General features: G+C 46.8%; 1 protein-coding gene across 8 annotated transcripts in view; it reads right to left on the bottom strand.

The window, feature by feature from the left end:
- KIF16B (kinesin family member 16B) overlaps positions 1-11,149 on the bottom strand; it is a 237,704-nt gene extending 226,555 nt beyond the window's left edge. For 2 of the 8 annotated variants that reach the window (XM_075925625.1, XM_075925626.1), the window contains exon 1: positions 10,850-11,137. In XM_075925625.1, the coding sequence (XP_075781740.1) occupies positions 10,850-10,896 (47 nt within the window). In that variant the 5' untranslated portion in view covers positions 10,897-11,137. Of the gene's footprint in view, positions 1-10,849 lie in introns of all 8 variants that reach the window. The other 6 variants (XM_075925620.1, XM_075925621.1, XM_075925627.1 and 3 more) reach the window with 6 other exon arrangements.
- Between the last annotated feature and the right edge of the window lie 15,909 nt (positions 11,150-27,058).

The following is a 27,058-nucleotide window of genomic DNA, read 5'->3' as shown; positions in this document are numbered from 1 at the left end:
GCGGCCAGTGTAGACAGGTGGCAAGTTTTTGCACAAAAGTAGTTGCTTTTGCGCAAAATCTTGCCAATGTCTGTGTTTAGTTAACAGAGGAAAAGTCCAGGCTGTGATGGAGACATTTGCCATATTGCTTTCTGGGGAAGACAGCTGACAGGGTGGATCCTGGGAATAATTCTCTCTCTGGACTGATGGATTTTGACAGTCTGGAATACCAAGCCACTGGACAGAATCCCTAGTGCAGGGGATCCCTAGAGCAATAATTTTTGCCCGAGGGCCACTTCAATAATTTTTGAAATAGCCCTGGGTCACCCCAGAAGGGGCGAGGCCTAAACAGGAAGGGGCAGGGCTACCCCACCCCCCAGACCATGATTGGTCGGGGTTGGGGGAGCCCCTTTGCCTCCTCTTCCCACTAGGCACCCATGCCCTGTAAGAGGCTTGCCATGTTCCCCCTTCCCCAGGCCAATCAGGACCTAGAGGAAGGGGAGCACAGAAAGCCTCCTCCCATCCTGTGAGAAGCACATAGTGCTTAGAAGTGCCACGGGCTCCTCGTAGGACCGGGGCAGGGCGAAGGAAGCTCCATGTAACCCGAACCCGCCCCCAGACCCTGATTGGCCTGGGGATGGGGGAGCGCGCGAAGCCCTCGGCCATGCAAGCAGCACGGAGGCCCAGATCCGTGTATGGCTCTCTCCCCCCATACACATTTTATTACACAGCCTTCGCCTCTCTCCCTATATTGCAGTTGAAAAGCAGTTGGCAGTCTAGTAGGATTCCCATGGAATGATGGGATTCAGAAAGCTGTATTTAAATCTCTGGTGTCCAACACTCTAGCCACTAGCCATATGTGGTTACTGCTTTCAGTACTGGTTGGACACCACTATTTAAATCATGTATGCTTTTCACATATTTTCAACAACAAAAAAAGTTAATTGAGTTAAGAACCCAAGCAATGCTGGACAAATCTCCTAGTTGGTCAATATTTTTCAAGTAATAAGGTGCCCAAAACTGAACACAACACTCATGATACGCTCTGACAGGTTCCTTCAAGCTTGATGTGATGCTTACATGCATGGAAGTCAAAGTGCATTGCCCTTTCAGGAGACCACATTGTTGTAAATTCAGGATCCCACATTCTAAATAGCAAAACTTCAGCATGCACCAAGGGAGAAGGTGAAGAAAATTTGAGGTGATTGATGAACAGTTACTAAGTTTAGAGCTTGTCAAAAGAGAGAGACTGGGGAAATACACACACCACATCAGAGCTCCAGAGGATGATAATCATTAGCCAGTGCGCGCGCTCTCACTCACACTCACACTCACACTGTAGAACTGTTGACACTGGCAACTCTCTTTTGAAGTTCAGGGAGCATTCCCACTATCTAACAACTTGTTGCAACACATCCTCTTTTATCTCTAAAATACTCTAACCTGCCATTTCTCCAGTTCTCAGCCTAACGTCTTTTACTGTCCAGCTACATCAGAATAAAGGTAACGGGCAACAGTTGTGGTTTAATTAAGCAGCAACATTATTCACCTAAAATATCTGGGAATACTGAGCAACAAGTTCTACAACACAAATCAATCATTGTTTCCTTAATCATTTCCACACACAAAAAAAAAAACCAAGTCCCAACAATCCTGCTGTTGATACCTCACTATCCTCCCCTCATAATAGGTGAAAGGGAGGTTACAAAAAGAGGTTACTTGGTGGCCAATTGTATAGGATTCAAGAATCCTAAAATCCTTAAGGGAGCTGAGTTGGGCAGGGATATTTTCCTTCAAATCCTTTTATGATCCATTTTATCCAACAACATACCCATTCCATACCAAATATATATAGTGGATATCAGGTATAAGATGGCAAGCAGCAAATTGTTTGGCTGCCTCTCCCTCACCAAGTTCCACAAATCCTTCTCATCACTCGATTGGCCTGTTTATGATTCTGAAAGTGAAACTACAAGAAAATCTCTCAGTCCCTGGGATATTCTGACCTGTTTCTCCAGTTCTCAGCCTACATTGTTTTTCCTTCTGACCCTTACCTTTAGCACAGCTTCCAATTTAATCAGCTAAGTCCACTTCCTTTTTAACCTTTGTCCCTGATGTAATCTTCCAACAATCTCCTCCACTCCATCTCCTACAAAATTTGTATATAAAATTGTGTCGTTGGCGTGGTATATGCCCATATGAATGTGACAAACTTTTTGAACCAGGGACAGTTCCTTGTGTTTGCCAAGTCCCACACTCAATATTCCATAAATACCAATTACTAAAATGAAGAATGTAGAGTAATTTTTGCTTTTTAAGAGGACACTGAAGACATGTCCTACTTTACACCCCAACAAGTGCTCAGTGAAACTACTTTAATGGCTTTATATTCAAAAGTCAGGAGATAAGTAGAAATGTATTGTATACAAAGGAGAAAGCTTTCTCACTCAGGTTACTTATTTACAAAGTTAGCTGTTGCCAATTCTTAAAATAGGACATGACTAGTTCTCAACATTACAGCCTGTTCCATACAGAAAAATGGAAAAATCAAGGTAAAAGTGACATATCATTTCTATCGAGGAACAAGCTGTCATGGCAAAACACGTAATGGCCATTTGAATAATGTATTATCTATTAATAAAATAAAATCAATCCAGAATTTAAGAAAATAAATTGAGCCATCTCCAGTTAGGACCAACAGTTTTTTCCTTACCAATTCTGTTGCTGGAGAAGAAAAAATATATACATACATATATATGTACCAAAAACACCATAGTTCATATTTGTCCAAATACTTATTATTTAAATGAATGCTTCTAAGTTTTAAACAAAATTTGGCCCTAGAGAGTGAAAAACTGTATTAGAAATCAGCACAGTTAAACTACTTTTCAGCAACATGGATTTCTTTAACACCCATTCCATTTACTATATTACATCCTTATCTCATTTTTTCCTTCTTTAATATCTTTTCTCCTTGTGTAGTACAAATACATGCTACAATACTGTTAAGTTCTATTAACTCTAAGTTAAAGAGCTCAACACGACTATTTTAAGTGTAGTTTACAAACCAACAATATGTTTATTTCAGATCTTCCATTCCCTATTATCCCAGATAATAGTGTCCAGCTTCTTCAAATTGCTATCCAACCCTGTACAGAGAAGTCTAAAGAGCTCTCTGGTATTTTCTCAAGCAACAAAAATAAAAGGAAGAATTGAGAGAATTTCTAAGGCACAGCACACTGCGAACAGGACATCATTCGAAAGAATGATTTAAAAAGAATAGTCCTGTATCACCTTGAAGACTTTCGTGGGCAAAACTCACTTCCTCAGATGAGAAAAAAGGGGGGACTTCCAAACTTATAACAGAAAAAGAAGGAAGAGGGGGGAGGGGAGAATCTGTCAATAATAGTGCCTGTGCTAACGAGGCTGAGTGCACTAAGTGTCCAATCCTTTTGTTGTCATTTGGGTGCTGAATATAACCGTCCATCCAGTTTAAGTCTTAGTTCAAGCCGTGAGAAATTGTGTCAAATTTCCATATGCAGGTCAGTTCTGCATTCTCTCTCTCTAACTGGTTCCTGAAATTCCTTTGTAGAAGAATAGCTACTTTTAAATACATTAATGAGTGCCCAGGTAGGTTAAAACGTGCTTCTACGGGCTTTTGTGTTTTACCATTTCTGATACAAACTTGTGTCCATTTAACCTTTGTTTATTATTCTTATTGCCACTTCTTATCAACATCCTGCTTTCTTCAGTACCCTTCCAATCCAATGCCTTACAGCCTGAAGTTTCAACAACTATTTCTGAAACTAAACCTCAAAAATAACCCTATACAAGTAAGTGACAACTAAGACCATTCCATTAGCCTGTATATTATTTCAGCCACATATGAATTCCGACTACAGTAAAATTCCAGTGGTCCGGCACTCCTAATGGTCCAGCACCATCTGGAAAACGGAAGCGCTCCAGACAGCCGGACAATTGCAGTTGCTCTTCCCCCGGCTTCCACAATTCAGCCGCTGCTGAAACTGACCAGCGACTGACTCGGGGAAGCCCGGGGCAGAGCAACTACGGGGCTGTCAGGTTGGTCCTGTAGCACCGCCCCTCAGCACTGCAGGACCAACGCAACAGCACCCCACCTGCTCTGCCCCAGACTTCCCCAAGTCAGCTGCTGCTGAAACTGACCAGGGGCTGACTCTGGGAAGCCCGGGGCAGAGCACCCCAGCTGCTCTGCCCCAGGCTTCAGCGGCTGGTCAGTTTCAGCAGCGGCTGACTTAGGGAAGTCTGGGGCAGAGCAGCTGGGGTGCTGTCGGGTTGGTCCCGCATCGTTGAGGGGCGCATCCTCCCCACTCCACCTCAGACTCCTCCTAGCCCCCCCTTCCGATAGCCCAGCATTTCTCATAATCTGGTACCCCCTGGGTCCTAAAGGTGCCGCATTATCGGAAGTTTACTGTACATTGTTATTCTCAAAAGCAGTTAACTGCTTTTTTCTTTCTATGGCTCAAAAGATTGATTTCTAAGCTATTTTATATTGCAAGGATTTTTTAAAAAACAAAGACCTAAAAGGCTGCAGTCACAATGACAGTAATGGCACTTGTCCCTATTGACTTCCATAAGATAACATATACGTGATCAAAAGAAAAAAAAAAATGAAGGCTTTGTGGAGACTTAATGTGGCCAAAGTGGTTTGTTACTACATAAGTTCACACCTGCAATTGGTTTTAGTTTGTTTAGCTCCTAAATCTACTCTACCTACCACACTATTACTACTATATTATTCAGTAGGAAAATTTTTCAATCAGTTTTGTCTCACATCTTTCCTATAGATGATACACTTTTGGATATGAATTATTTTTTGAGAGGCACAGGAGGAAAGAAAGAGGGAGACTATAGCAGCTCCCAAAAGTATGTGTCCCTTTTCACAACAGATGCCAATGACTAAAAAACAATAAAAGGAGGAAGTACATTAAAAAGTTAATTGTTCATAAGATGGAATAGCAAATAATATTAGAGTAATATGTTCCCTCCGACTGCTTACCTCATTCCAAAATGCATATATGAAACATACTATATAGTTAATGCAGCTGTTGCGCTAATTGGCACATCTGTAATAGACAACATACAAATATGGCCTACAAATTTCAAGAATTAACACTGACATAGCACACATTAATCCAACCAATCCTAGTGTCACTTAAAACCTTCTTTTAGAGAGAAACCCTTATCACTGTAACATTTTAAAGCTATTTATCTTATGAAAGTAAAACTGATTACAATCATTGTGAATCACTATGTACCTGAGCAGCATATTCTCTATGTATTTTTATCTTTTCCTTCAATTGGTTTGCTAAGTATTGAAAACAAATCCCAAGAAGAGTTAAAACAATTTTACAAAATTCAGTAGCTTCCAATTTAGTTTTAATAATTCAATATTCATCTCTGTTTTCATATTCTGCAACTGCATTTAGTACAAAAAACAAAGTACTTAAACAACCTTCGCTGAAGTCTTACCAATACACATTTTGGAACAACCATACTGCCCTGCCTGTTCTAAAAACGATCCAAATACAGGCAGTCCCCGGGTTACGTACAAGATAGGGACTGTAGGTTTGTACTTAAGTCAAATTTGTACTTAAGTCGGAACTGGCATCCAGATTCAGCCGCTGCTGAAACTGACCAGCAGCTGACTACAGGAAGCCCGAGGCAGAGTTTCTCTGCCCCGGGCTTCCTGGAATCAGCTGCTGATCAGTTTCAACAGCAGCTGAATCTGGATGCCTGGGACAGAGCAGCTGGGGCGCTGCTGGGTAGGTCTCCGCAGCGCCGCACCTCAGTGCTGCGGGGACCAACCCGGCAGCACCCTAGGTGCTGTATCCCAGGTGTCCCCAAGTCAGCTGCTGCTGAAACTGATCAGCGGCTGATTCCAGGAAGCCCGGGGCAGAACAACTCTGCCTCGGGCTTCCTATAGTCAGCCACTAGTCAGTTTCAGCAGAGGCTGACTTGGGGACGCCTGGGGCAGAGCAGCTGGGGTGCTGCTGAGCTGGTCCAGTAGCGCCGCTCCTCGGCGCAACTAGACCAACCCAGCAGCACCCCAGCTGCTCTGCCCCAGGCGTCCCCAAGTCGGCCGCTGCTGAAACTGACCAGCAGCAGCTGAATCAGGACTCCTGGGGCAGAGCAGCTGGGGTGCTGCCGGGTTGGTCCAGTAGCGCCAAGGAGCGGCGCTGTGGGACCAACCGGCAGCGCCCCAGCTGTTCTGCCCCAGGAGTCCCGAGAAAAGCCTGGCCTGCTGGCGGGGAGGGGGGGGGGGGGACAACGCACTAGCTGCGCCCCGCCCCCCCCAGCAGACCATGGAGACACAGGCGGCGGGACCGAGACGCGCCGCAGTCCCGCCACCCGGGTCCTCGGTGGCTTTGCTCCACGTCTCCCTGGTCTGCAGACCAGGGAGATGCGGAGCAGCTTTTCTCGCCCCGGAGGACGAGGGCGGCGGGACCTCGGCTCGTCTGGGCGATCCCGCCGCCCGCATCCTCCAGGGCGAGAAAAGCCCGGTTCGTAAGTGCGGATCCGCGTAACTCGGGGACTGCCTGTAGTTAATCGTAAAATAAACATAATATAATTAAAGTAAACAAACCAAAGCTGTACTAAGATTTACCTACAAGAAGTTACAAGGTAATGAAAGTTATTTTTATTTTATATATACAATTCTGAGAGTTTTAAAAAAAAGACAAGGACTCAGTAAGGCTTCATTGATAATTTTCTTACAAAAAAAAAAAACCCAACACCTTTCACCCACTTATAACTATATTTGAGCAGCAAAGCAGATGTGAAGAGCCTAGTAAGGGACATAAAGGATATCATAGCCAAATAAAGGTAAAACAGATGTTTATATGGACAAAATGTGATCACAACATTTGGAATCTGGTTTATATACCAGGTACTACTCTTCTTAAGGTTTCAGGATCTTGGGTTTATACTTGATCTTACAGATAACATCTCCAGTAAAATAACAGCCCATACAACCACACTGACTAAAAGAGATGAGTGCCATTTTAATAAACTACCAACTTTCTACTGAACCTCTGGTTTCCCAAGGAAGTTTCAAATTGAAATTTTGACCAGCTTAAACCCTACAAGATGTGATGAGAACAAAATCTGCTGTGGTATTTTTGCAGACAGTGAGAACCTGCCTATACCATGACTTCAAAGACCAATCCTGCAATTCAGTGCGTAAACAGACTGCTTCAACCAGGCCATCAGAATGATCAGTGCCTCGGTTTTTTTTTAATTAATGGTTAGTACTGAAACTCCAGCAGCTGGTCATGCTGCCCTTATTAGTAACCTAGGCTAGCACATAGCTGTCTTGCTGTAAACAAGTTGCAACACTTTCTTGCAGTGCACACAAGAATCCTCAACCTCAGCTTTATAAACTGGATATCTGGTTCTCCTTCCTGTTCACTCTCTGAATCTTAACATATCCCAGCATATGCTGCCTAAAACACCAGCACTGCTTCATTGTTTCCACGTGCTCTCCATCTGTTGCATCCACTTGTTGTGTTTAAATTATAAATTCTCTGAGACAGTGACTGCCAACTGATGGTGTATTTTACTGTGCATAGCATAACGAGGCCCTGGCACATGAATTAGGACTCCTTGGTGCTACCACAGTACAAATAAACAATACTTTGCACTTTTATTTTAGCACTCTCAAGATTTTTATAAGTGTGTATAGATCTTCTCTAAGGATTTTGCAAATTGATAAGGAGATAAGTTCCACTTTTTACCTGCTTTAGATAACAGAAGCCTGATTAGCATTTATAAATTTAAGGCTTATCTTTTTCTTGTAAAAAAGAATTACATCTCTTCAGACCATTGGCATAAATGAAAAGATTTCCCAGAGAAGCCAATGAATTTAATATATCCAGTTTTGTTTGCCTGTCTTTAAAGCAGTAGTAGGGTTAGTTCATTAAAAAGTAACTCTGTACATTTAACATTTACTAAACTAGGGAAAACTACATTTATTTTCTGGATCTCTCTCAAGAAGTGTACATTTTATAACAATCAATTCAGCAAATGGCCTGGGCAGTGTCCTTTTAATGTATGTTTTCCAGTCAAGTAGTAGTCATTACCTATAAAGACTTCTGAGTGAGATCAATTTTTGAAAGTGTCCAAAAATATTACTTTCCAGATACTTGTCAGTTTTCCATTTTTTAAATAAAAACCATCAAGTGCCACTACATGAGCATTTTACAGATCTTCCCCTATTGCAGGCCAAGTGTAGTTATATTTGTACTATGCAAATATACCTCTTATTAAAATAGGCAAAGCAGCTAGCAATCCCTATCTGGGAACCCCCCCAAAGGTAAGGGTAAGAAGAACAATCTCCCCCCCCCCCCCACCCACCCAGGAGCCATCAGAGAAGAGGGACAAGAGGGGGATAAAGAGGAATAAGGAAAGTGATGGCTGTGACGGACCTCGCCCCCCTCCCCCTGACATGCTTTATGAAATGTACTTGTGGACATGAATATACATAACTCAAAGATGGTTTGAGCGAATTATTTAATGTAACCCATCAATCTTCATGTCATGATCTGCTAGTTGTGTTTATCTTACTTTGTTGTGTATAGCATTTGTGTGGGGAAAATTAGACACGTGGGCTGCATCTAGATTGGCAAGATTTTGTGCAAATACTTTTAACTGAAAAGTTTTTCCGTTAAAAGTATTTGCGCAAGAGAGCATCTATACTGGCATGTGCCTTTGCACAAAAGATTTGCTTTTGCGCAAAAGCATCCATGCCCAGTATAGACGCTCTCTTGCGCAAGAAAGCTCTGAAAGCCATTTTAGCCATCGGGCTTTCTTGCACAAGAAATTAACGTTCCTGTACAAAATCAGTGTTTCTTGCGCAAATTCTCACGGTCAGCGTAGACAGGTGGCAAGTTTTTGCGCAAAAGAGCCTGCTAGTCTAGATGCACCCATAGAGTGGGAAATACTTTGTGGGTTTCAAACACTTGAAAGAGACACACAGAGGGTGTTACCCTCAACTGTTTAACTATCTCTTTTGTCCTTCAGTCAGAGCAGTGGTTGGAAGGGAGGGGCCTCAATTCTTTAACAAAAAGAATAAGAGAGGAGAGGCCTTGTTCTTTTTGTCTGGGCTGCACCTGAAGGAAGGCGAAGGGGGGGGGGGGGGGTAGAGAGCCCTGGTTTAGTGTGGCAGCTGGAAAAGAGGTTTTAGAGTGAGTCTGAACTAAGGGTTCAATGTAGAATTAGTCAAGCAGTTTTGTTTCTTTTGATTTGTAACCTACTTTACTCTGCCTGCTTTCACTTGTTACTACTTAAATCCTACTGCTCCAACTTAATAAAACCATTTTTACTTTCTATCAAACCCAGTGTAAGCGATTGCTACCTGGGGAGGGCAACCCCTGTGCACATTTCCCTTTTCATTGCTAAAGGGAGCTTACCTAATTCTTTGGGGTTTATCCCATCTGGGGAGTGCTCTCTCAGAAGGATGTGCCCTAAACTGCACTCTCCTTGGACGTGAAGTCGTTCGGTGTCTATGCTGCTTCTCAGTGGGGGGCAGGGACCTCAGCTCGGGGCCTGGGCTGGGGGAGACCAGCAGAGCGGTGAGGAGCCCCAGAGAGCAGGGAAGGTGAGTGGCAGTGGCTGTGTCAGCACCCCCAAGAGATCGTCTGTGACTGCACCCCCTCACAATGGCCCTAACCCAGTCCGAACTTGGCCCCACAGACCCCAGGGAAAGGGACAGGGCGGGAGGGGGGGGGGGGAGAATCTTGGGCCCGCAGCCCCCAGGGAAGGGGACGGGGAGGGGGGGGAGAATCTCGGGCCAGCAGCCCCCAGGGAAGGGGACGGGGAGGGGGGGGAGAATCTCGGGCCAGCAGCCCCCAGGGAAGGGGACGGGGGGGGGGGGGAGAATCTCGGGCCAGCAGCCCCCAGGGAAGGGGACGGGGAGGGGGGGGAGAATCTCGGGCCAGCAGCCCCCAGGGAAGGGGACGGGGAGGGGGGGGAGAATCTCGGGCCCGCAGCCCCCAGGGAAGGGGACGGGGAGGGGGGGGGAGAATCTCGGGCCCGCAGCCCCCAGGGAAGGGGACGGGGAGGGGGGGGGAGAATCTCGGGCCCGCAGCCCCCAGGGAAGGGGACGGGGAGGGGGGGGGAGAATCTCGGGCCCGCAGCCCCCAGGGAAGGGGACGGGGAGGGGGGGGGAGAATCTCGGGCCCGCAGCCCCCAGGGAAGGGGACGGGGAGGGGGGGGGAGAATCTCGGGCCAGCAGCCCCCAGGGAAGGGGACGGGGAGGGGGGGGGAGAATCTCGGGCCCGCAGCCCCCAGGGAAGGGGACGGGGAGGGGGGGGAGAATCTCGGGCCAGCAGCCCCCAGGGAAGGGGACGGGGAGGGGGGGGAGAATCTCGGGCCAGCAGCCCCCAGGGAAGGGGACGGGGAGGGGGGAGAATCTCGGGCCCGCAGCCCCCAGGGAAGGGGACGGGGGGGGGGGGAGAATCTCGGGCCCGCAGCCCCCAGGGAAGGGGACGGGGGGGGGGGAGAATCTCGGGCCCGCAGCCCCCAGGGAAGGGGACGGGGGGGGGAGAATCTCGGGCCCGCAGCCCCCAGGGAAGGGGACCGGGGGGGGGGGAGAATCTCGGGCCCGCAGCCCCCAGGGAAGGGGACCGGGGGGGGGGAGAATCTCGGGCCCGCAGCCCCCAGGGAAGGGGACCGGGGGGGGGGGAGAATCTCGGGCCCGCAGCCCCCAGGGAAGGGGACGGGGGGGGGAGAATCTCGGGCCCGCAGCCCCCAGGGAAGGGGACGGGATTGTCCCTCCCGCAGCCCTGAGGCGGGGAACGAGCAGCAGGAGCCGGCGGCTCCGCACGGGACCCACCTGCGGTTCATGGGCCGGACGCGGACCGCCACCTTCACCGAAGCCATGTCTCATCCCTGCCCTGGCCCGGGCTGCTCTGCCGGCTAGGGGACAGGCCACATCCCCGCCCCCGCCGCTAGTGCATGCTGCAGTCACGGCGGGCGGGCCGCCCAAATCACTGCGCCGGCCGGGCCAGCAGCTCCCCTCGTTGTCACGGCAGCCACGGGGCAGCGAGCAGCCCTGGTACGGCGCCAGCGCAGGGACAAATCGCGGCGGGACGCGTTACTCCTCCCCTCTCCCGGCTGCCGGCCGGAGCCCCGCCCACTGAGGCGCTCCCTGAACAGGGCGGGGCGAGCGAGTGCTCCGCATTGAACCCGCTCGCCGCGAACCCAGGCAGCAGAGCAGGCGCGTGCGCGCACAGACTGGGCGGGCAGGTGCAGTCTCTTGGGTGCTACAGACTCCTGCTCCGAGGGCTGCGGGTTTAGCTCTTATTGGCTCCTTCCAGCGCTGAAGAACTGTAGGGCTTGTGTAATCCCACAGGGTGTCTAATCCCAGATGATGGAGTTACCAGGCACTGCCCGTAATTTAAACTGCGATGAATGATAATCCCAGGCCCAGATAGCTCTAGGTATACACTAGCAGATTTCCCCAAATTGCTCAGCTCCTTTACCCAAAGAGTTTTTTTAATAAAAGGAAAACGTACATGCTTTTTTAAATTGTTATATTTTTCAAAATACAGTGTTATTGTGAATCATTTTTATTTTGATTTCTTTAAAAATGGATGGTTAATATTTGTCCTTTTAATTTTTTATGGATTTTTGTAAAATGGGAATTCCCTTTTTATTTTCTTCATCCCTATAAACTCTTATCATTTGCTATGTTTTAACAAAAAAGGGTGGTTTCCAATAACTTTGTGGTATACTTTTCAAACTTTAAACATTGATGTAGCTGTGCCAAAACAGGGCACAACACCACATTTCTCCGTTTTCTCTCTTTTCCGAAAGGTTTATTGAGAAGCAATCCTATTCCAGGTTCATCCTATGCTTCTGGCTCATCTTAGTTGCGTCTCTTTCAATATTTGCTCCACTCTGTCTATTATTATTGATTTGGTGATTCTGTCTCATTTCTGGTTTTTTGTTTGTTTGTTTGTTTGTTTGTTTGTAAGAAGCAATCCCCATTTCAGGTGCATCCCAAATACTTACCTTGCTTTTAATTATGATAAGAGGAAGACGTATACTGAATTTGGTGGTATAGCATGGGCCGGCCTGAGCCCTTTTGGCACCCTGGGCCAGGGTGCGCAGCATTGCCCCCGGGCGCAGGGTGCATGCGCGGGCCCGCCCATGGAGCACAGGCCCGCCCCCCCCAGGGTGTGCGGCCTGCCTCCCAGGGCGCATGGCGCATGCACTGCCCAGCCTGGCCCGGCCAGTGCTACTGGCACACGCGCCGGGTTGTGCAGGTGTAGTGTGGTTACTGAGTACTGCAAGTGGCACCTAGACCACTGCAACAGTTAAGATCAAGAGACCTCTACAGCATGGGCTGGGAGCCAGCTGGCTTTTAGCTCAGAGGGTAGAGGTTCCTCTAGTCAGCTCCTAAGGTCCCAGGTTCAGATCTGTCTTGGTGGTGGTTACACAGGGCCCCACAGCCATGGGGGGAAGGGCGCTGGTGGCCGGCACCACGCAGATGTGGGCACGTGGCTCCTGATGGCAGCTGTAAGGGATGCCATGTGGTTGGCACCCTAGGCAGCTGCCCAGCTCGCCCATGCCTCCGTCTGGCCCTGGGTATAGCTCTTATATTTAGAAGGAGTTTTTGATCAAACAGACAAACTCTCTAATCTACTATATATTTGAGAGAATTTGTGCATCTTTTTGCCTGTGTATCCATCCATCTATCAGTGAGTCCTTTTGTTCAAGAATTCCTAAGCTGTAAGAGCTAGGACAACCAAATTTGGTATGCAGTTTCCTCTTGTAACAGAAATGGAAGGGATAGTTATACACCTGAATGACCTCAGAGCAGCAGCAAACATGGAGAACAGTAATACACCCCAATAACCATTGCAGGTGGGAGAAAGCCACCGGTGAGGCATCACAGCCTCCAACACCCTGGCTAGCAGCCAACATCTGGGCCATGTGCTCCCCCCCCCCCCACACACACACACACTGACCTGGGCTAGTCTCACCCCTTATCTGAGCCCACCCATCCCCTGATCTGACCCCTGCACCTGCCACCTTGCCCAAACTCCTCTTCACCCTCCAAACCTGAGTCCTGCGCCAAACACACCTCAAGCCCCTGCCGTGAAGGACCCAAGCAATTCCAGGTAAATCTTCTACATATTTGGGTTCTGGTCCATACCCAGCGAAAGTAGTTGGAGTCTTACTAATGGGCTTTGCATCAGGCCTTTGATGCACGGTGGCATAATAATTGTAGTTCTTCTGTATAAAATCTAGTGGAGTGCCAGGAAGAAAGGACGTGAAGAAGAGCCACATGCTGCTCAAGATGAAGACAATAGGAAAATGTAATGTAACACTGTGACGTAGTGGGGGTACCTGGCTGGTTTCTATGCTGCTGGCTCTGGGGTAACCCCCAGTGGCTGCCGTGGGTACCACCACCCAGCAAAACAGGATGAGTCACTATGCAAAGGGATCTCTCAACCAGTATGGCCAGACACCCCCCATGGAGAGGAACAAAGGAAGGTGGAATGCTGCCCTGACTGGGGGGGGCAGGGCTGGAAGAGTGTTGGTTAGTTGCTGTCTGGGAGCATGGAGGAGACAGCCTAGGGAAAGGGGCTGGAGTTTAGGGGCCCAGTCTCCCCCATCTCAAGGGGGCCTGAGGCATCCTAGCCCAGCTCTGTGACCAGATTACATCTGTGCTGTGCTGTATCCTGGAGAGGCAATAAACTTCCTCTATTCCACCGGCTGGTGCAGTCTGTTTGTGCCATTTCGGGGTGCAGGAGACAGGGGACCCCCAACGCGCCGTCACAAATGCAGTACTGTAACCTCTTGCAAATATATTGCAAATACAGGATTTTGACCTCTGCTGCAGACAGTCTTTCAATAATGCAAAAAGTTCTAAAAGACTGTGTCTTTGGACAGTGACTAGTGCAGCCCTACTAGGTGCTACCATAACACAAGCACATTACTATTGATAAGTAATGGGATTATTATTACTAATGGATCAAAATAAATGCCCAGATCCCGTACAGGATCAAAGCAGTTTTGTCTGTGGAACTGAGGGTTCGGGCTTGCAGCTCTCTTTGTAAAAATGGGACACAAAAGTAGTCACTTCTTTTATTGATTTATTTGCACATGTTATCTTGCACAAGAGGGTGATCCCTACTGATAAACTCCTATATAACATCATGTGCTGCAAAGAGCCATAGGAGACATATTAAAGAGCCTCTTGTGGCTCATAAGCCTCAGTCTGAGTATCACTGAGCTAAGCAAACCTGGAAGGTATTCATGAGCCATTGGTTCTTTATCTTACTAGACCTAATTAGCTTTTTTTCCTTTATATTTAACATTAATGTAAACAAAAGGACTCATCACCATCTTAGAACTGAATTTACTATTCCTGGTTAGTTGACTAGAGCCAGCTATCAGTGTGAATGTAGTAAACACACAAGCCAGTCCATTGACCCTTGCCACTGATCTAGCTATAAATCTCCTAAGGAAGACCATCATTACACACAATCCCTTGCACAGCACTGAGTACTGTAGGTGCAGAGATCCTGCTGTGAGTTCATGAAAGGTCTAAGGAAAGCCATCATCAGTTGTCTATTCATTGAAATTAAACTGCATGGCAGGAAATTTACTGTACAAATGCAGGTTCATCATTATTGGGAGTCAGTTTGGGACAGAGCATACACACTCACCTTTTATCACCTGCCTTGCACTTACAGAGTGGATCCTGTGTACAGAAACTCAGTAATCATCTCGCCGACAGTTTCCTTAAGCCAGGTCTACACAAGGGGAGAAAATTGACCTAAGATACACAACTCCGGCTATGTGAATAATTTGGCTGTAGTCAACATATCTTAGATCAAATTTTGGTAGCGTTCCACTATGGGAGCTAAATGAAAGAAACTCTCCTAATGACTTCCCTTACTTCTTGAGATCCAGTGGAGTACCGGAGCTTATGGGGGTGTCATCAGTGGTCGATTTACTGGGTCCTTACTAGTAGGGCCTGTCCTAACCAATTGACGGCCCGGCTCACCCATAGGGTTGTCAGATGGTTTAAAAAAAAATGCCAGACAAAAATTTGTAGGGGAAAAAAAGGGGGGAGGGGAGTCGGGAAGTAACCAGGGAAACCTGGGGGGAAGATTCGGGGCAGTCGGGCCGAAATGTAGTCACGGCCCACCCCTAAGACCACTCTGTCGGCGGCCCCTTGAAAATGGCGGCCCCGGACAATCGCCCAGCTCGCCCGCCCCTCCCGCCCCTAAGACAGGCTCTGCTTACTAGACCTGCTAAATTGAACTGCTAGAGACTGATGTCCACAGTGTCTATCTCCCATTAAGTGGAGACAAGCTCTCAATTGTGGGACAGGGAAGAGAAGGCGCCTTCCTGTGTGCTTCTCCACCTGTCTGGGAGATCCAAGAGAGGTTGCAAGAGGAACAGCTGCTAGTGCTCTGCTTCTTTCACTGCTGCCCCTGCCAGCCAGGAAATGAGCAGAACTCCTAGCCTCTCCCTGTCCTTCTACAGTGCTGCTGTGTCTGTGTACAGGGCTGGTGGGGGAGGGAGGGGCTGGCAGTTCTGCTCCTTTCCCCATTGAGAGGAACAGCAATGAAAGGAGCAGAAATGAAAGTGCCAGCTGCTGCAGCACTCCCAGTCCAGCCCCTCTCCTCTGCCCCAATTCTGTACACAGAGATGTGGCAGCCAGTGGAGGGTCTGGGGATGACCGGTAGGCAGTCTTTCCAGTACTCCCTCCTGGCTAAAAATAACTTGTCAATAGGGTGTACCTTGCACCACTGCTGGAGTGTAGGTTGGTGATCTTGTTTCTTCCCTGGTCTGCTACCAAATTAGCTGTTTCTCCACCTTTTCACTCCTTCTCCTGGTAGCACGTTTCCTACAGTAGGGGCAAAATTGCATGGAGCTGGCTCAGCCAAGAGTCATCCCTTACCCAGGGGTGGGCAAAAGGGCCTTCACGGGCTGAATTCACCCCCTCCAAGCAGGTGGATCCGGCCTGCAGAGGCCCTGATGCTCCTGCACCCCAAGTGCCACGTGTTCCTCGCAGGGCGGGAGGAGGCTTCCCGCACTCCCCCACCCCCGGGCCCTGATTGGCCTGGGGGTGGAGGAGCGTACCAAGCCTCTTCCAGGGTATGGGTGCCTAGTGGAAAGGGGGGGAAAGGGACCCCCAATCATGGTCTGGGGGTGGGGTAGCCCCGCCCCGTTTAGGCCCTGCCCCTTCCAGGCTACTTAAATTATTTTTATTTTAGCCTGGGGCTACTTACATTTTTTTTGAAGTGGCCCCCCCCAGGCAAAAATTATTGCCCGCCCCTGCCTTAACCCTTTGTTGCTCAGTATGGGATTTGCATACTCCCATCACACAGGCCCTTTAAATAATAACACAGGCCTGCCAGAATAAGGCCCCCTCCCCCTGCCTCCATTTCAGTTAACGATCCTGACAAGAAAGAGTCTAGTGCATAGCAAGGGAAATGAAGAATAAGTGGTTATAGCTGACATTTAATTTCTACACAGTTGGAGAGAGAAATGAGATTGTCTGTTGTTCAATTCATTATATCCCTCAGCCACCCTGGGAATGTAGCAGTTTGTTGTTTCTTTATTAAAAATAATAGGGAGATGTTTTGATAACTTTTCCTTGTAGAGTTCTCATTCTTCAAAATTCATATCCATTAGCAGCCAACAATCTCTCTATTTGTTCATCACGTTATTGTTTATTTCCCCCAATTAACATGATGGCAATTTATTATGTCTAAAAGGTTATATGACAAAACTTGATAAGCAAGCAAGCTGCAGAAAGATCTAATAACTTTAAGAGTTACTACACTATTACTGACAGGATTTTCAAGTATCTTTTGGTAGTACAGGAAGTCCCTGAGTTACGCGGATCCAACTTACGCAGGCCAGGGAGAGGAAGCAAAGCGGCGGAACACGCGGGCAGCGGACAGCCCAGACGCGTCTGGGCTGCCCGCGTGCTCCGCGACTTTGCTCTGCTTTGCTCCCCGTCCCCCTGGTCTGCAGCCAACAATCTCTCTGGAGACCAGGGGGATGGGGAGCAAAGCAGAGCAAAGCCGCGGAGCCTGCGGTTCTTAAGTTGAATCTGTATGTAAGTCAGAACTGGCGTCCAGATTCAGCCGCTGTTGAAACTGATCAGTTTCAGCAGCGGCTGAATCTGGACGCCAGTTCCGACTTACATACAGATTCAACTTAAGAACAAACCTACAGTCCCTATCTTGTACGTAACCCGGGGACTGCCTGTACTGAGAATCCTGTACAAGGCAGGAAAATGAAGGCTCTCTCTCATTCATTAATTAGATTTTTCTTCTGCTCTTCATTAGGAAATGACACATTGTTGCTTCAGCTTTAGGTAAAAAACTGTTTTATTTACAGGTTTTTTCTATGAGGATCTGAGCACTTTACATCAGTTTTTTTACATTCACTACAGTCAGTAGGTAATATTATTGCTCCATTTTTATACATGGGGAACTGAGGCAGGAAGCATTTAAATGATTTTATCAAGGTCACACAGGTTAGCTGTGGAAAAGCCAAGATCAGAGATAAGATTTCCTAGAAGCCAGTCCATAACTTTATGAGACTTATCCTCCATCACTTTCTATAGTAGGTACTAAAGTTATTTGATCTTACCTATGCTGAACTGTTACAAAATGGTTAGGTAGTGGGACGAGAAAGAGATGTATTTAATGGATTCTGTTTTCCTTGTGTAGATAAAGCTTTACAGTTGATAAATTCCTCTTAATCCTCATTCTGGGATACCTTTTTTACTCCTTTCTTTTCTAAAGCTGTTATTATGAACCATGTGGTTGCATGTGGCATACTCAACCTGTTGCATAAGACACCTCCTTGTGATCTGAGATAGCAAGAAGTAAGAGCTAAAGCTGATTAATAACTGATTAATAACTTGACACAAGCACAAAGTTTTCAAAGGTGCCAAATGACTAGAAGCACAAATACCTTTGAAAATCAATAGTTTGTGTCCCTAAGTCATTAGGTACCGTATTTTCCGGCGTATAAGACGACTTTTTATACTAAAAAACATCCCCCAAAAATTGGGGGTTGTCTTATATGCCGGGTATAAACATACTGTAGCTTCGGCTACTGTGACGGGGTGCCCCCGTCCCTGGATGCGCCCGCGGACGACCCCGGCAGCGGGGGGAGGAGAGCAGGAGCCAGCTCACTCCCCCGGCGGTGCGGCGCGTGCACTCGAGTTTGCCCGCCGCGTTTAAAAGGCGGACGGACCAGTTGGTCAGGGGCGGAAGTGGCGGAGAGCGTGGGGCCAGCCGGGGCGTCCCAGGGAGTGACCACAGATGCTGGCCGGAGGAGGATTGCGGCGGGCACGGCTGGGAGCAGGGAGGCAGCCAAGGGGCCTCCGGGGACGACTGCGGACGCCGGCCGAGGGAGGAGGCCGGCAGAAACCCCGGGCAGCGGCGGCGGGGGCAAGCGGGGAGCACGGAGCTGACACGAGAGGCAGGTACCGCGGCAGGGCGACCCGGGGTGCCAAGGCGGCAGAGGTGGCCCGAGAGGTCACGAGGTGGCGGAGGACGGTGACGCGAGGGGAAGAGAGTTCCAGACCCCCGGACATGCACTGGACCCGGAGGCGAGGCAGCCCGAGACGCTGGCCCTTGGAGCGACACTTCCAACGGACCCAGAGGGGCCGTGAGTAGCCCCCCTGACGGGCGCCGGGTCCTCCCCATCCCAGATTACGGGGACTCTCCCCCAACCGGGGAAGCGGACGGCTTGTTGGGCGGTAGGTTGGTCTCTCCCAGATAAATGGGCGTAGACCGCAACCTAAACCCCCCTTTGCAAGCAAGCCTAGAGCAAAGCTAGGGAGTGGGGCCTCCGTGCAGTCAATGCGAGGACCCGTCCCCACACGGGTTTGGGCGGGGGGAAGGGGGAGGCGGGCTATTACAACCTTTGCCAATCCGAGCAGGCTTTGTATGCATTAATAGAATACACCGCTTGCCGGGATTGGCTCAGCGCGGTACATACAGTATCAGCACAGGGACGTTCTGTATAGGGGGGTAGTCTTATACGGCGAGTATAGGCCAAAACCTATGTTTTAGCTGGAAAATTAGGGGGTCGTCTTATACGCCCAGTCGCCTTATACACCAGAAAATACAGTACTTTTGAAAACTCCACGCGTAGGCATTTACAATTTGGTTGAACTCATTAAGGGGGTGTTTTTGCCCAAGCAGAGACTCCTGTTAAAGTAAGACCTAGGCCCTGGTGTCCAACCAGTTCTGAAGCTATAGCAAACTAGCCATACTGAACTAGCCAAATAGCCACATGTGGCTAGTGGCTAGCGTGTTCGACACCACAGACCTAGAGTTACTATAACTGATGCTAATTGGAGAAAAATTAGCATCACAGAAAAGGGCTAGTAGGATGATAAAAGGAATAAAAAACCTATCTTATGAGAGCAGACTCAAGGAGCTTTTTTGTTTAACCTAACCAAATGAAGGCTGAGATAAGATGCCATTGCTCTTTATGCCCTGGAAGAAGCAGAGCGTCCATACTACCAAGCCTGTTATTTCGAAATAACAACTCCTACTTTCCTTGGGGAATAAGCTTATTTCTAAATAGCTATTTCAGGAGTTATTATTTCAAAATTAGTTATTTTGAAATAATTTCCTAGCGTGGACATGCCCTATAATACAGCAGAGGAAAATCCCATTGTTGACACAAGAGTAAATGGATATACACTGGCCATCAACAAATTCAGGCTTGAAATTAGGCAAAGGTTTCTAACCATCAGAGGCATAAGAACATCTATACTGGGTCAGACCAAAGATCCATTTATCCCAGTATCCTGTCTTCTGACAGTGGCAAATGCTTAGTGCCCCAGAGGGAATGAACAGAACAGGTAACCATCAAGTGATCCCTTCCCTATCACCCATTCCCAGCTTCTGACAAACAGAGACTAGGGTCACCATTCCTGCCCATTCTGGCTAATAGCCATTGATGAACCTATCCTCCATGAATTTATCAAGCTCTTTTTTGGAACCCTCTTCATGTCCTGTTTCTTCACAACATCCTCTGGCAAGATGTTCCACAGACTGACTATGTGTTGTGTGAAGAAATACTTCCTTTTGTTTTAAATCTGATACTTACTAATTTTATTTGGTGACTCCTAGTTTTTGTGTGACGAAAGCAAGTAAATATTTTTTTCTTACTTATTTTCTCCATACCAGTCATGATTTTATAGACCTCTATCATATTCCCCTTTAGTCTCCTCTTTTGGAAGATGAAAAGTCCTTGTTTTATTGATCTCTCCTCATATGGCAGCCATTCCAAACCCCTAATAATTTTTGTTGCCCTTTTCTGAATTTTTCCAATACCAAGATATCTTTTTTGAGGTGACCACATCTTCATGCAGTATCCAAAATGTGGGCATACCATGGATTCATATACAGGTAATAAGACATTCTCTGTCTTATGATCTATCTTTTTAAATTATGCCTAACATTCTGTTTGCTTTTTTGACTGCCACTGCACATTAAGTGGATATTTTTAGAGAACTATCCATAATTACTCCAAGATCTCTTGAGTAGTAATAACTAATTTAGTCCCCAACATTTTATGCATATAGTTGGGATTATATTTTCTAATATGCATTACTTTGCATTTTATCAACATTAAAATTCACTTGTCATTTTGTTGCCCAGTCACCTAGTTTTGTTTGAAGCTCTTCACAGCCTGCTTTGGACATAGCTATCTTGAAGCGTTTAGTATCATCTGCAAATTTTGCCACCTGACTGTTTCACCCCATTTTTTCAGATCATTTTTCAATATGTTGAATAGGATTGGTCCCAGTACAGACCCCAGTGGTACATCTCTAGTTATCTCTCTCCATTCTGAAAACTGACCTTTGTTTTATATCTTTTAACCAGTTATTGATCCATGAGGGGACCCTCCGTCTTATCGCATGACAGTTTACTTTGCTTAAGAGCCTTGATAAGAGACTTTGTCAAAAGCTTTCTGGAAATCTAAGTACACAATGTCCATCAGATTTCTTTTTTCCATATGCTTGTTGACTCCCACAAAGAATTCCACTAAATTAGTGAGACGTGATTTTCCTTTAGAAAAACTACGTTGACTTTTCCCCAACAAATTATGTTCATTTATGTGTCTAACCATTTTGTTCTTTACTATAGTTTCAACCAATTTGCCTGGTACTGAAGTTAGACTTTCCAGTATGTAATTACCAGGAACACCTCTAGAGTCCTTTTTGAAAATTGGTGTCACATTAGCTATCCTCCAGTCATTTGGTACAGAAGCGGATTTAAAGGATAGGTTACAAACCACAATTAGTAGTGGGCCTGCAATTTCAATTTCATTTCTTTTAGAACTCTTGGGTGAATTCCATCTGTTCCTGGTGACTTACTACTGTTTAGTTTATCAGTTTGTTCCAAAACCTCCTCCAATGACACCTCAATCTGGGACAACACCTCAAATCTGTCACCTAAACAGATTGGTTCAGGTTTGAGAATCTCTCTAATATCGTCATCCATGAAGACTGATGCAAAGAATTCATTTAGTTTCTCTGCAATGACCTTATCATCTTTGGATACATCTACACAACAGTGTTATTTTGGAATAACTGACATTATATCAGAATAACAAAATGTGCATCTACACAGCAAGCCATTATTTCAAAATAATGTCAGATCCATGTACTCCTCCAAACCTGTCAGCTTAACCCCAGTCCTTAGTTTAAAAAATACTCTATGACCTTTTGAAGTTTAAGTGCCAGCAATCTGGTTCTATTTTGGTTTAGGTAAGCCTATTCTTCCTGTATAGCCTCCCCCATTTCCCAAAAGCTTCCCTAGTTCCTAATAAATCTAAATCTCTCCTCCATAGACCATCATCTCACCCACACACTGAGAACCTGCAGTTCTGCCTGTCTACCTGACCCTGCACATGGAACTGGAAGCATTTCAGAGAACGCTACTTTGAGGTCCTGGATTTCTTTCCTAACACCCTAAATTTGGCCTCCAGGACCTGTCTCCTATCCTTCCCTGTGTCATCGGTACCTACATGTACCACGACCACTGGCTCCTCCCCAGCACTGTACGTAAGTCTATCTACTTCTTTGCAAATGCCTTCCAAGGGAAGCAGTGAACTTAAGGAAAACCTAAATGATTTCAAGGCTGAACTTGATACATTTGTGGAAAGGTTGATACGAGGAGACTGCCTAAAATGGCATGTAGCTGATCTTCAGGGCTCGACAAATAATGCAATCTACTCACCTGTGGCGAGTAGATTGCAACCCGGAAGAGCCGGGTTCAGGTGATCTGTGCATGTGCAGAACGATCTGCGCATGCGCAGATCACCAGACAGTGCGGCTGGCGAGCGGGGCTTGCCACGGTTCAGCAAGCCCTGCTGATCTGAGACTGCTAGCAGCAAACATCTCCAATGACCAATTATGGGACACTAGTTGGAGCAGGGATATGAATTACTATGTAGAGCTGTATTTCCAGGGGTCTGGCTTGTGGGTCTTGCTAACGTTCACCATTTGGGGGATTGGGAAGAAATTTCCCTCCATGTCAGTTGCCAGAGACTCTGTGGGGGTTTTGCCTACCTTTGCAGCTGGGGCATGGATCACTTTCAGATTAATGGTTTCCCCTGTCCACTGGAGTTAGGATAAGACATAATGAGCTTAATCTACAGTAAGGAAGATTTAGGTTATATATTAGTGTGATAGGGTGAAGGCCCCGACATCCTTGCTGAAGGCCTTTCCGCACACTGCCCAGCAACAGGAGCAGAAGAGAGGTCCTCCAAGCAGAACAGACTGGCAGCCTCTGCTGTAGCAATCAAGGTGCAGCAGGCTGATAGAAAAGAAGCTGCTAGACCAGGTCTTGGCAGTTCCTTCCTGGAGCTTGACCCAGGCAGACCTCAGGGCTGACTGGGAGAACATCAGCACTCTGGATAGCGCCGAGTAGGAGCTGGACTTCATACCTGATCTGAACCAGGTCCCACAGCTGAAGACTAGCCAAGAAGCCAATGCCAACCCTTGCAGAAACCTAGACAAGGGGAACGTGGCCACAAGGCCCTAGAGAAAAGACTGAATGGAGTAGCTTTCCGGGGAAGTGGCCCAGGGACATAACGGCAACCAATCACTTAGAGACTCAGCAGGTAACTGCTACTTATAGGGTCCCTGGGCTGAGACCCAGAAGAGTGGGTGGGCCTGGGTCCCCCCTAACTTCCAGCAACCATACCAGGGAGTAAAAGAAGAGGCCAGGTCCCAGGCCAGATACTGGACACTTCCTCTCCCACAGACAGTTGAGTAGAGACTATAAGACACCCACCCTCAGCCATTGAGGAGCGCTCATAAAAAGGACAGAGCCCTTTACAATTAGGAAAATCTTTCTAGCTGTAAGAATAGTTTATTAGTAGGAAAAGAAACCAAGGTTATGCAGTTCCCATCATTGGAAGCTTTTAAGTACAGGTTAGACAAATTCCTGTTAGTGATGCTATAGGTATACTTGGTCCTGCACCAACCAGTAAGGGAATATTAAAATGAGACATATCAAAAGACTTCTTTTCTCAAAGATTAAAGAATAAAGTGGCTAATAGCAGATTTATACTTACTTATAATCAGCTATCTGTGAATGACAAGAAATATATTGCATGAGACTCTAGAGCAAAAGAACACTAGGTCCTCCCTATATAGTTTCTCTAATTTTTTTCACAGCTACCAGCTTAATTAAGGAATTAAGTGAAGCTGACAGAAATAGCTGATGTGCATGTATATCAATAATTCTTTTTGATTTACTTTTTTAGACTAGTTCAAAAGATTCCTAGTAAAAACCATTTAAAAACAGGAGACTAAAGTGCAAAGAAAAAAAAAAGTTATGCAATTTCATTACTCCCACATAGTGTATGATGCAAAGCCCCTGGACGTCTATAGAAGCTTATAAGGAGAACTGTGTAAAAGACAGCTTCTAAAAATACCAGAATATGAGATAATAGGGTCTAACCTGGCATTAAAGGAACCAGAACCAAAAGTGCAAGTTAACGTGTTGGCTGCAATGTACAGCACACCCTGGGCTGTAGTTGTGCTGCTGGTGCTGATATGGGATGGTTAACTGTAAGCATCACAGGAACAAGTGAGAAATGTCAAACACCTGTGAAATTTGACCATTACTTCTCATGAAACTTTGTATTCTATGGTTTTGTCAGGATTTCCCTGGCTTTCCTGCACTTCTCCTAGGTACATCTAAACTTGCAGGAAGATCAGCACTATGGTGGTCAATCTTCCAGCATTCGATTTAATGGGTCTAATAAAGATCCGCTAAATCGAACACTGAGGGCACCCCATCAGCACTAGTACTCCTCACTATCCCGTCAACCTCCCAGGGGTGGCCCGTGAGCCTAGGCAAACTAGGCAGTTGCCTAGGGCGCCACTGGCCCGGGCGCCTGATGATGATGTCACGGCCATTGATGGCCGTGCAAGTGGGGGCACCAATTGCACCTTCTGCCTAGGGAGCCAGCTGTCGCAGCCAGCCTCAGACCACTCCTGCAACCTCCCACTGTGGGAACAGTGCTGAGGTTTGACTTGAGGTACATTGACTCCTGTCATGTTATTTATGTAGCTGGAATTGCATACCTTAAGCCAACCTTCCCCCATAGAATAGATCTGGCTCTAATGAGACCAGCTGATATGGCTTTCAAAAGCTGAAGACTAATGTATAATGTTTCCCACTCTGCATATGTTTTTGCAGAAGAGAATAATATGACATGATGTTATTTGTAACAATGTAATAATTTGCTATGCAGATACAGTATGAGGCCCTAGACAAACATTTCCTACTATAAGAGGAAGATAATCCTATCCATAGTACAGTACTGAAAATCACCACTCTCAGAGCTTGTCTACTTACCGGGAGATCAACACTGCAGAGATCGATCTCTCAGGGTTCGGTTTATTGGGTCTAATAAGGACTTGCTAAATCAACCACTGATGGTGCCCCCCATCAACTCCAGTATTCCATCAGGTTGCAAGGAGTAAGGGAAGTCGATGGGAGATTTTCTCCCATCGACCTCCCACAGTGGAGGTGCCATAGAAACTCCACCAAAGGTACATCAACTCCAGCTATAGTATTCAAATAGCTGGAGCTGTGTATCTTAAGCTGACTTTTTTCCCTAGTGTAGACCTGGCTTCACAGAAAGTGAGCTGTAAGCTTACCTTCTCATTTTACACTGAATTTCATAGTAAGAGACAGTAAAGCTTCCTTGGGATCCATTTTGGTGTAATTTTTTAAAAATGACATTCTACATATCTATCAGTGAAGTGACCTTCCCAAGTTCCTGCGGGTGTATTCATGTTTGCAAATGATATAGATCTCCTGTCTTTGAATGCAGAATTAAAGTCACAGCTCCATTTCATCCAACCTGGGCTTTGGTATGGTCTCATTATGGTTCCCTGGCAACAAAGTTCACTACGGCACTCTCATGAATGTTAACTATTCTTATTCATGCAACCTTTAGTCACTTCCTTAGCGTTTTGCAGAAATAAATGAGTGTATCAGTGTTATCTGCTCCTTCCAATATCAGACTCAAACACAAATCATTTTCTGTTCAGAGAGAAAATTATTAATAGGATTTTATCTAACAGTGTAGCTTCTATTTTTCTCTATAGACATTTAGTGCTGGAATCATAGCCTGTTACTTTATCTGAAAAAGATACAACAGTAATCCGATTTCTTCTCACATCGTCTAAAACAAACCTGACTGTTGATATCTGTTCTTCGTGAATAGCATGAATGTGTGCTTGTATGTGACTATCCTGGGTATATAAATAAATATTTTTTTAAAAGGAGGGAAAAGTACCATTGCAATTTTAAAATTTTTCTAATAATGTTGCATCTAGAAAAACAAAAAGAGCAACAAAGGATAGGATCATTAAAAGGTTGCACTACCTAGTATGTATAAGCATTCTTTTTTTCTGTGTGTTTTTTTTTTTTTTTATTAAAGAACTAGAAGGCTTACCCAGCATTGTCTGGGTCCTTCAGGGCAGGGGCTGGCAGTGGGAGCAGGGCGGGTGTAGGAGTCAGAGCAGGGCCTTGTGGATGTGGGGGGACAGGGCAGGAGGCTGGGGGGTCTGAGTAGCTGAGAGAGAGAGAGATTGGGATGAAGAGGATCTCAGGATGCAGGGGTCCCATCCACCAGGGCTGTCTCTCACTCCCCTCAGCGAGCGGGGTCTTTTCTCCCCTCCCTCAGCTCCTGCAGCTGACAGGAGTTTTCTCTCCCCACCCAGGCTCCTCAGCCAGCATAGGTCTTCTGTCTCCTCCCTCCCTCCCCCTCAATCCCTCCAGACACCAGTGGCCTTCTATTCCTCCCCCACAACTTCCTCGGCTGCCAGGGGCCTTCTGTCTCAGCCCTGCCCACCATGGCCCTTCTCTCTCCCCCGGCCATCCTGGCTGCCAGGAGCCTTCTGTCTTCCCCCAGCCTCCCCTCCACCCAGTGCTGTGGCTGGGGTGGGGAAGGGTTTGAGGCAGGAGGACTTACCAGGTCTGGTAACAGGCAGGATGGTGGATCCCCAGCCCTGCTGGCCATTCTCTTTGGGGTGCAACTGCTCTCAGTGATCTCTCTGCAGGATAGCTCTACCCTGTGCTTGCTGCCTCCAGTGGCCACTCTCAGTATCACATCTCTCCTCTCTGGGCCTCTCCCTTTGCATGTTATGGAAAACAGTCCCATTCCTGGCACTTCCTATTTATTTGGCACAACCAAATCCTGACCTTGCTTTAAGTTAGAAGAAAAGGAAGCTGCCTACTAAATGTGGTGATCCTAGCTCTAATAGTTGAGGAGTTCTTGAACAAACAGACTTGCAGACAGACACATAGACAGATGGATGCAAGACAGACAGACACACAAATGCCCTTTCTGCTAGGCATTGCACATAAATGTAGTAAAAGAGAATCTCTCCCTTGAAGAACTTACAGGTTAAATAGAGAAAGACATATAAAGAGTGGGAGGGGAAACAAAATCTGAGAGAGTGAAGTGAATCTCCTAAGGTCACATAGGAGATCAGTGGCAG

This window comes from Pelodiscus sinensis, chromosome 3 (assembly GCF_049634645.1).
Source record: "Pelodiscus sinensis isolate JC-2024 chromosome 3, ASM4963464v1, whole genome shotgun sequence".
Taxonomy (NCBI): domain Eukaryota; kingdom Metazoa; phylum Chordata; order Testudines; family Trionychidae; genus Pelodiscus; species Pelodiscus sinensis.
Note: the sequence above shows the minus strand (reverse complement) of the source record. Positions and strands in the feature narration are given on the sequence as shown.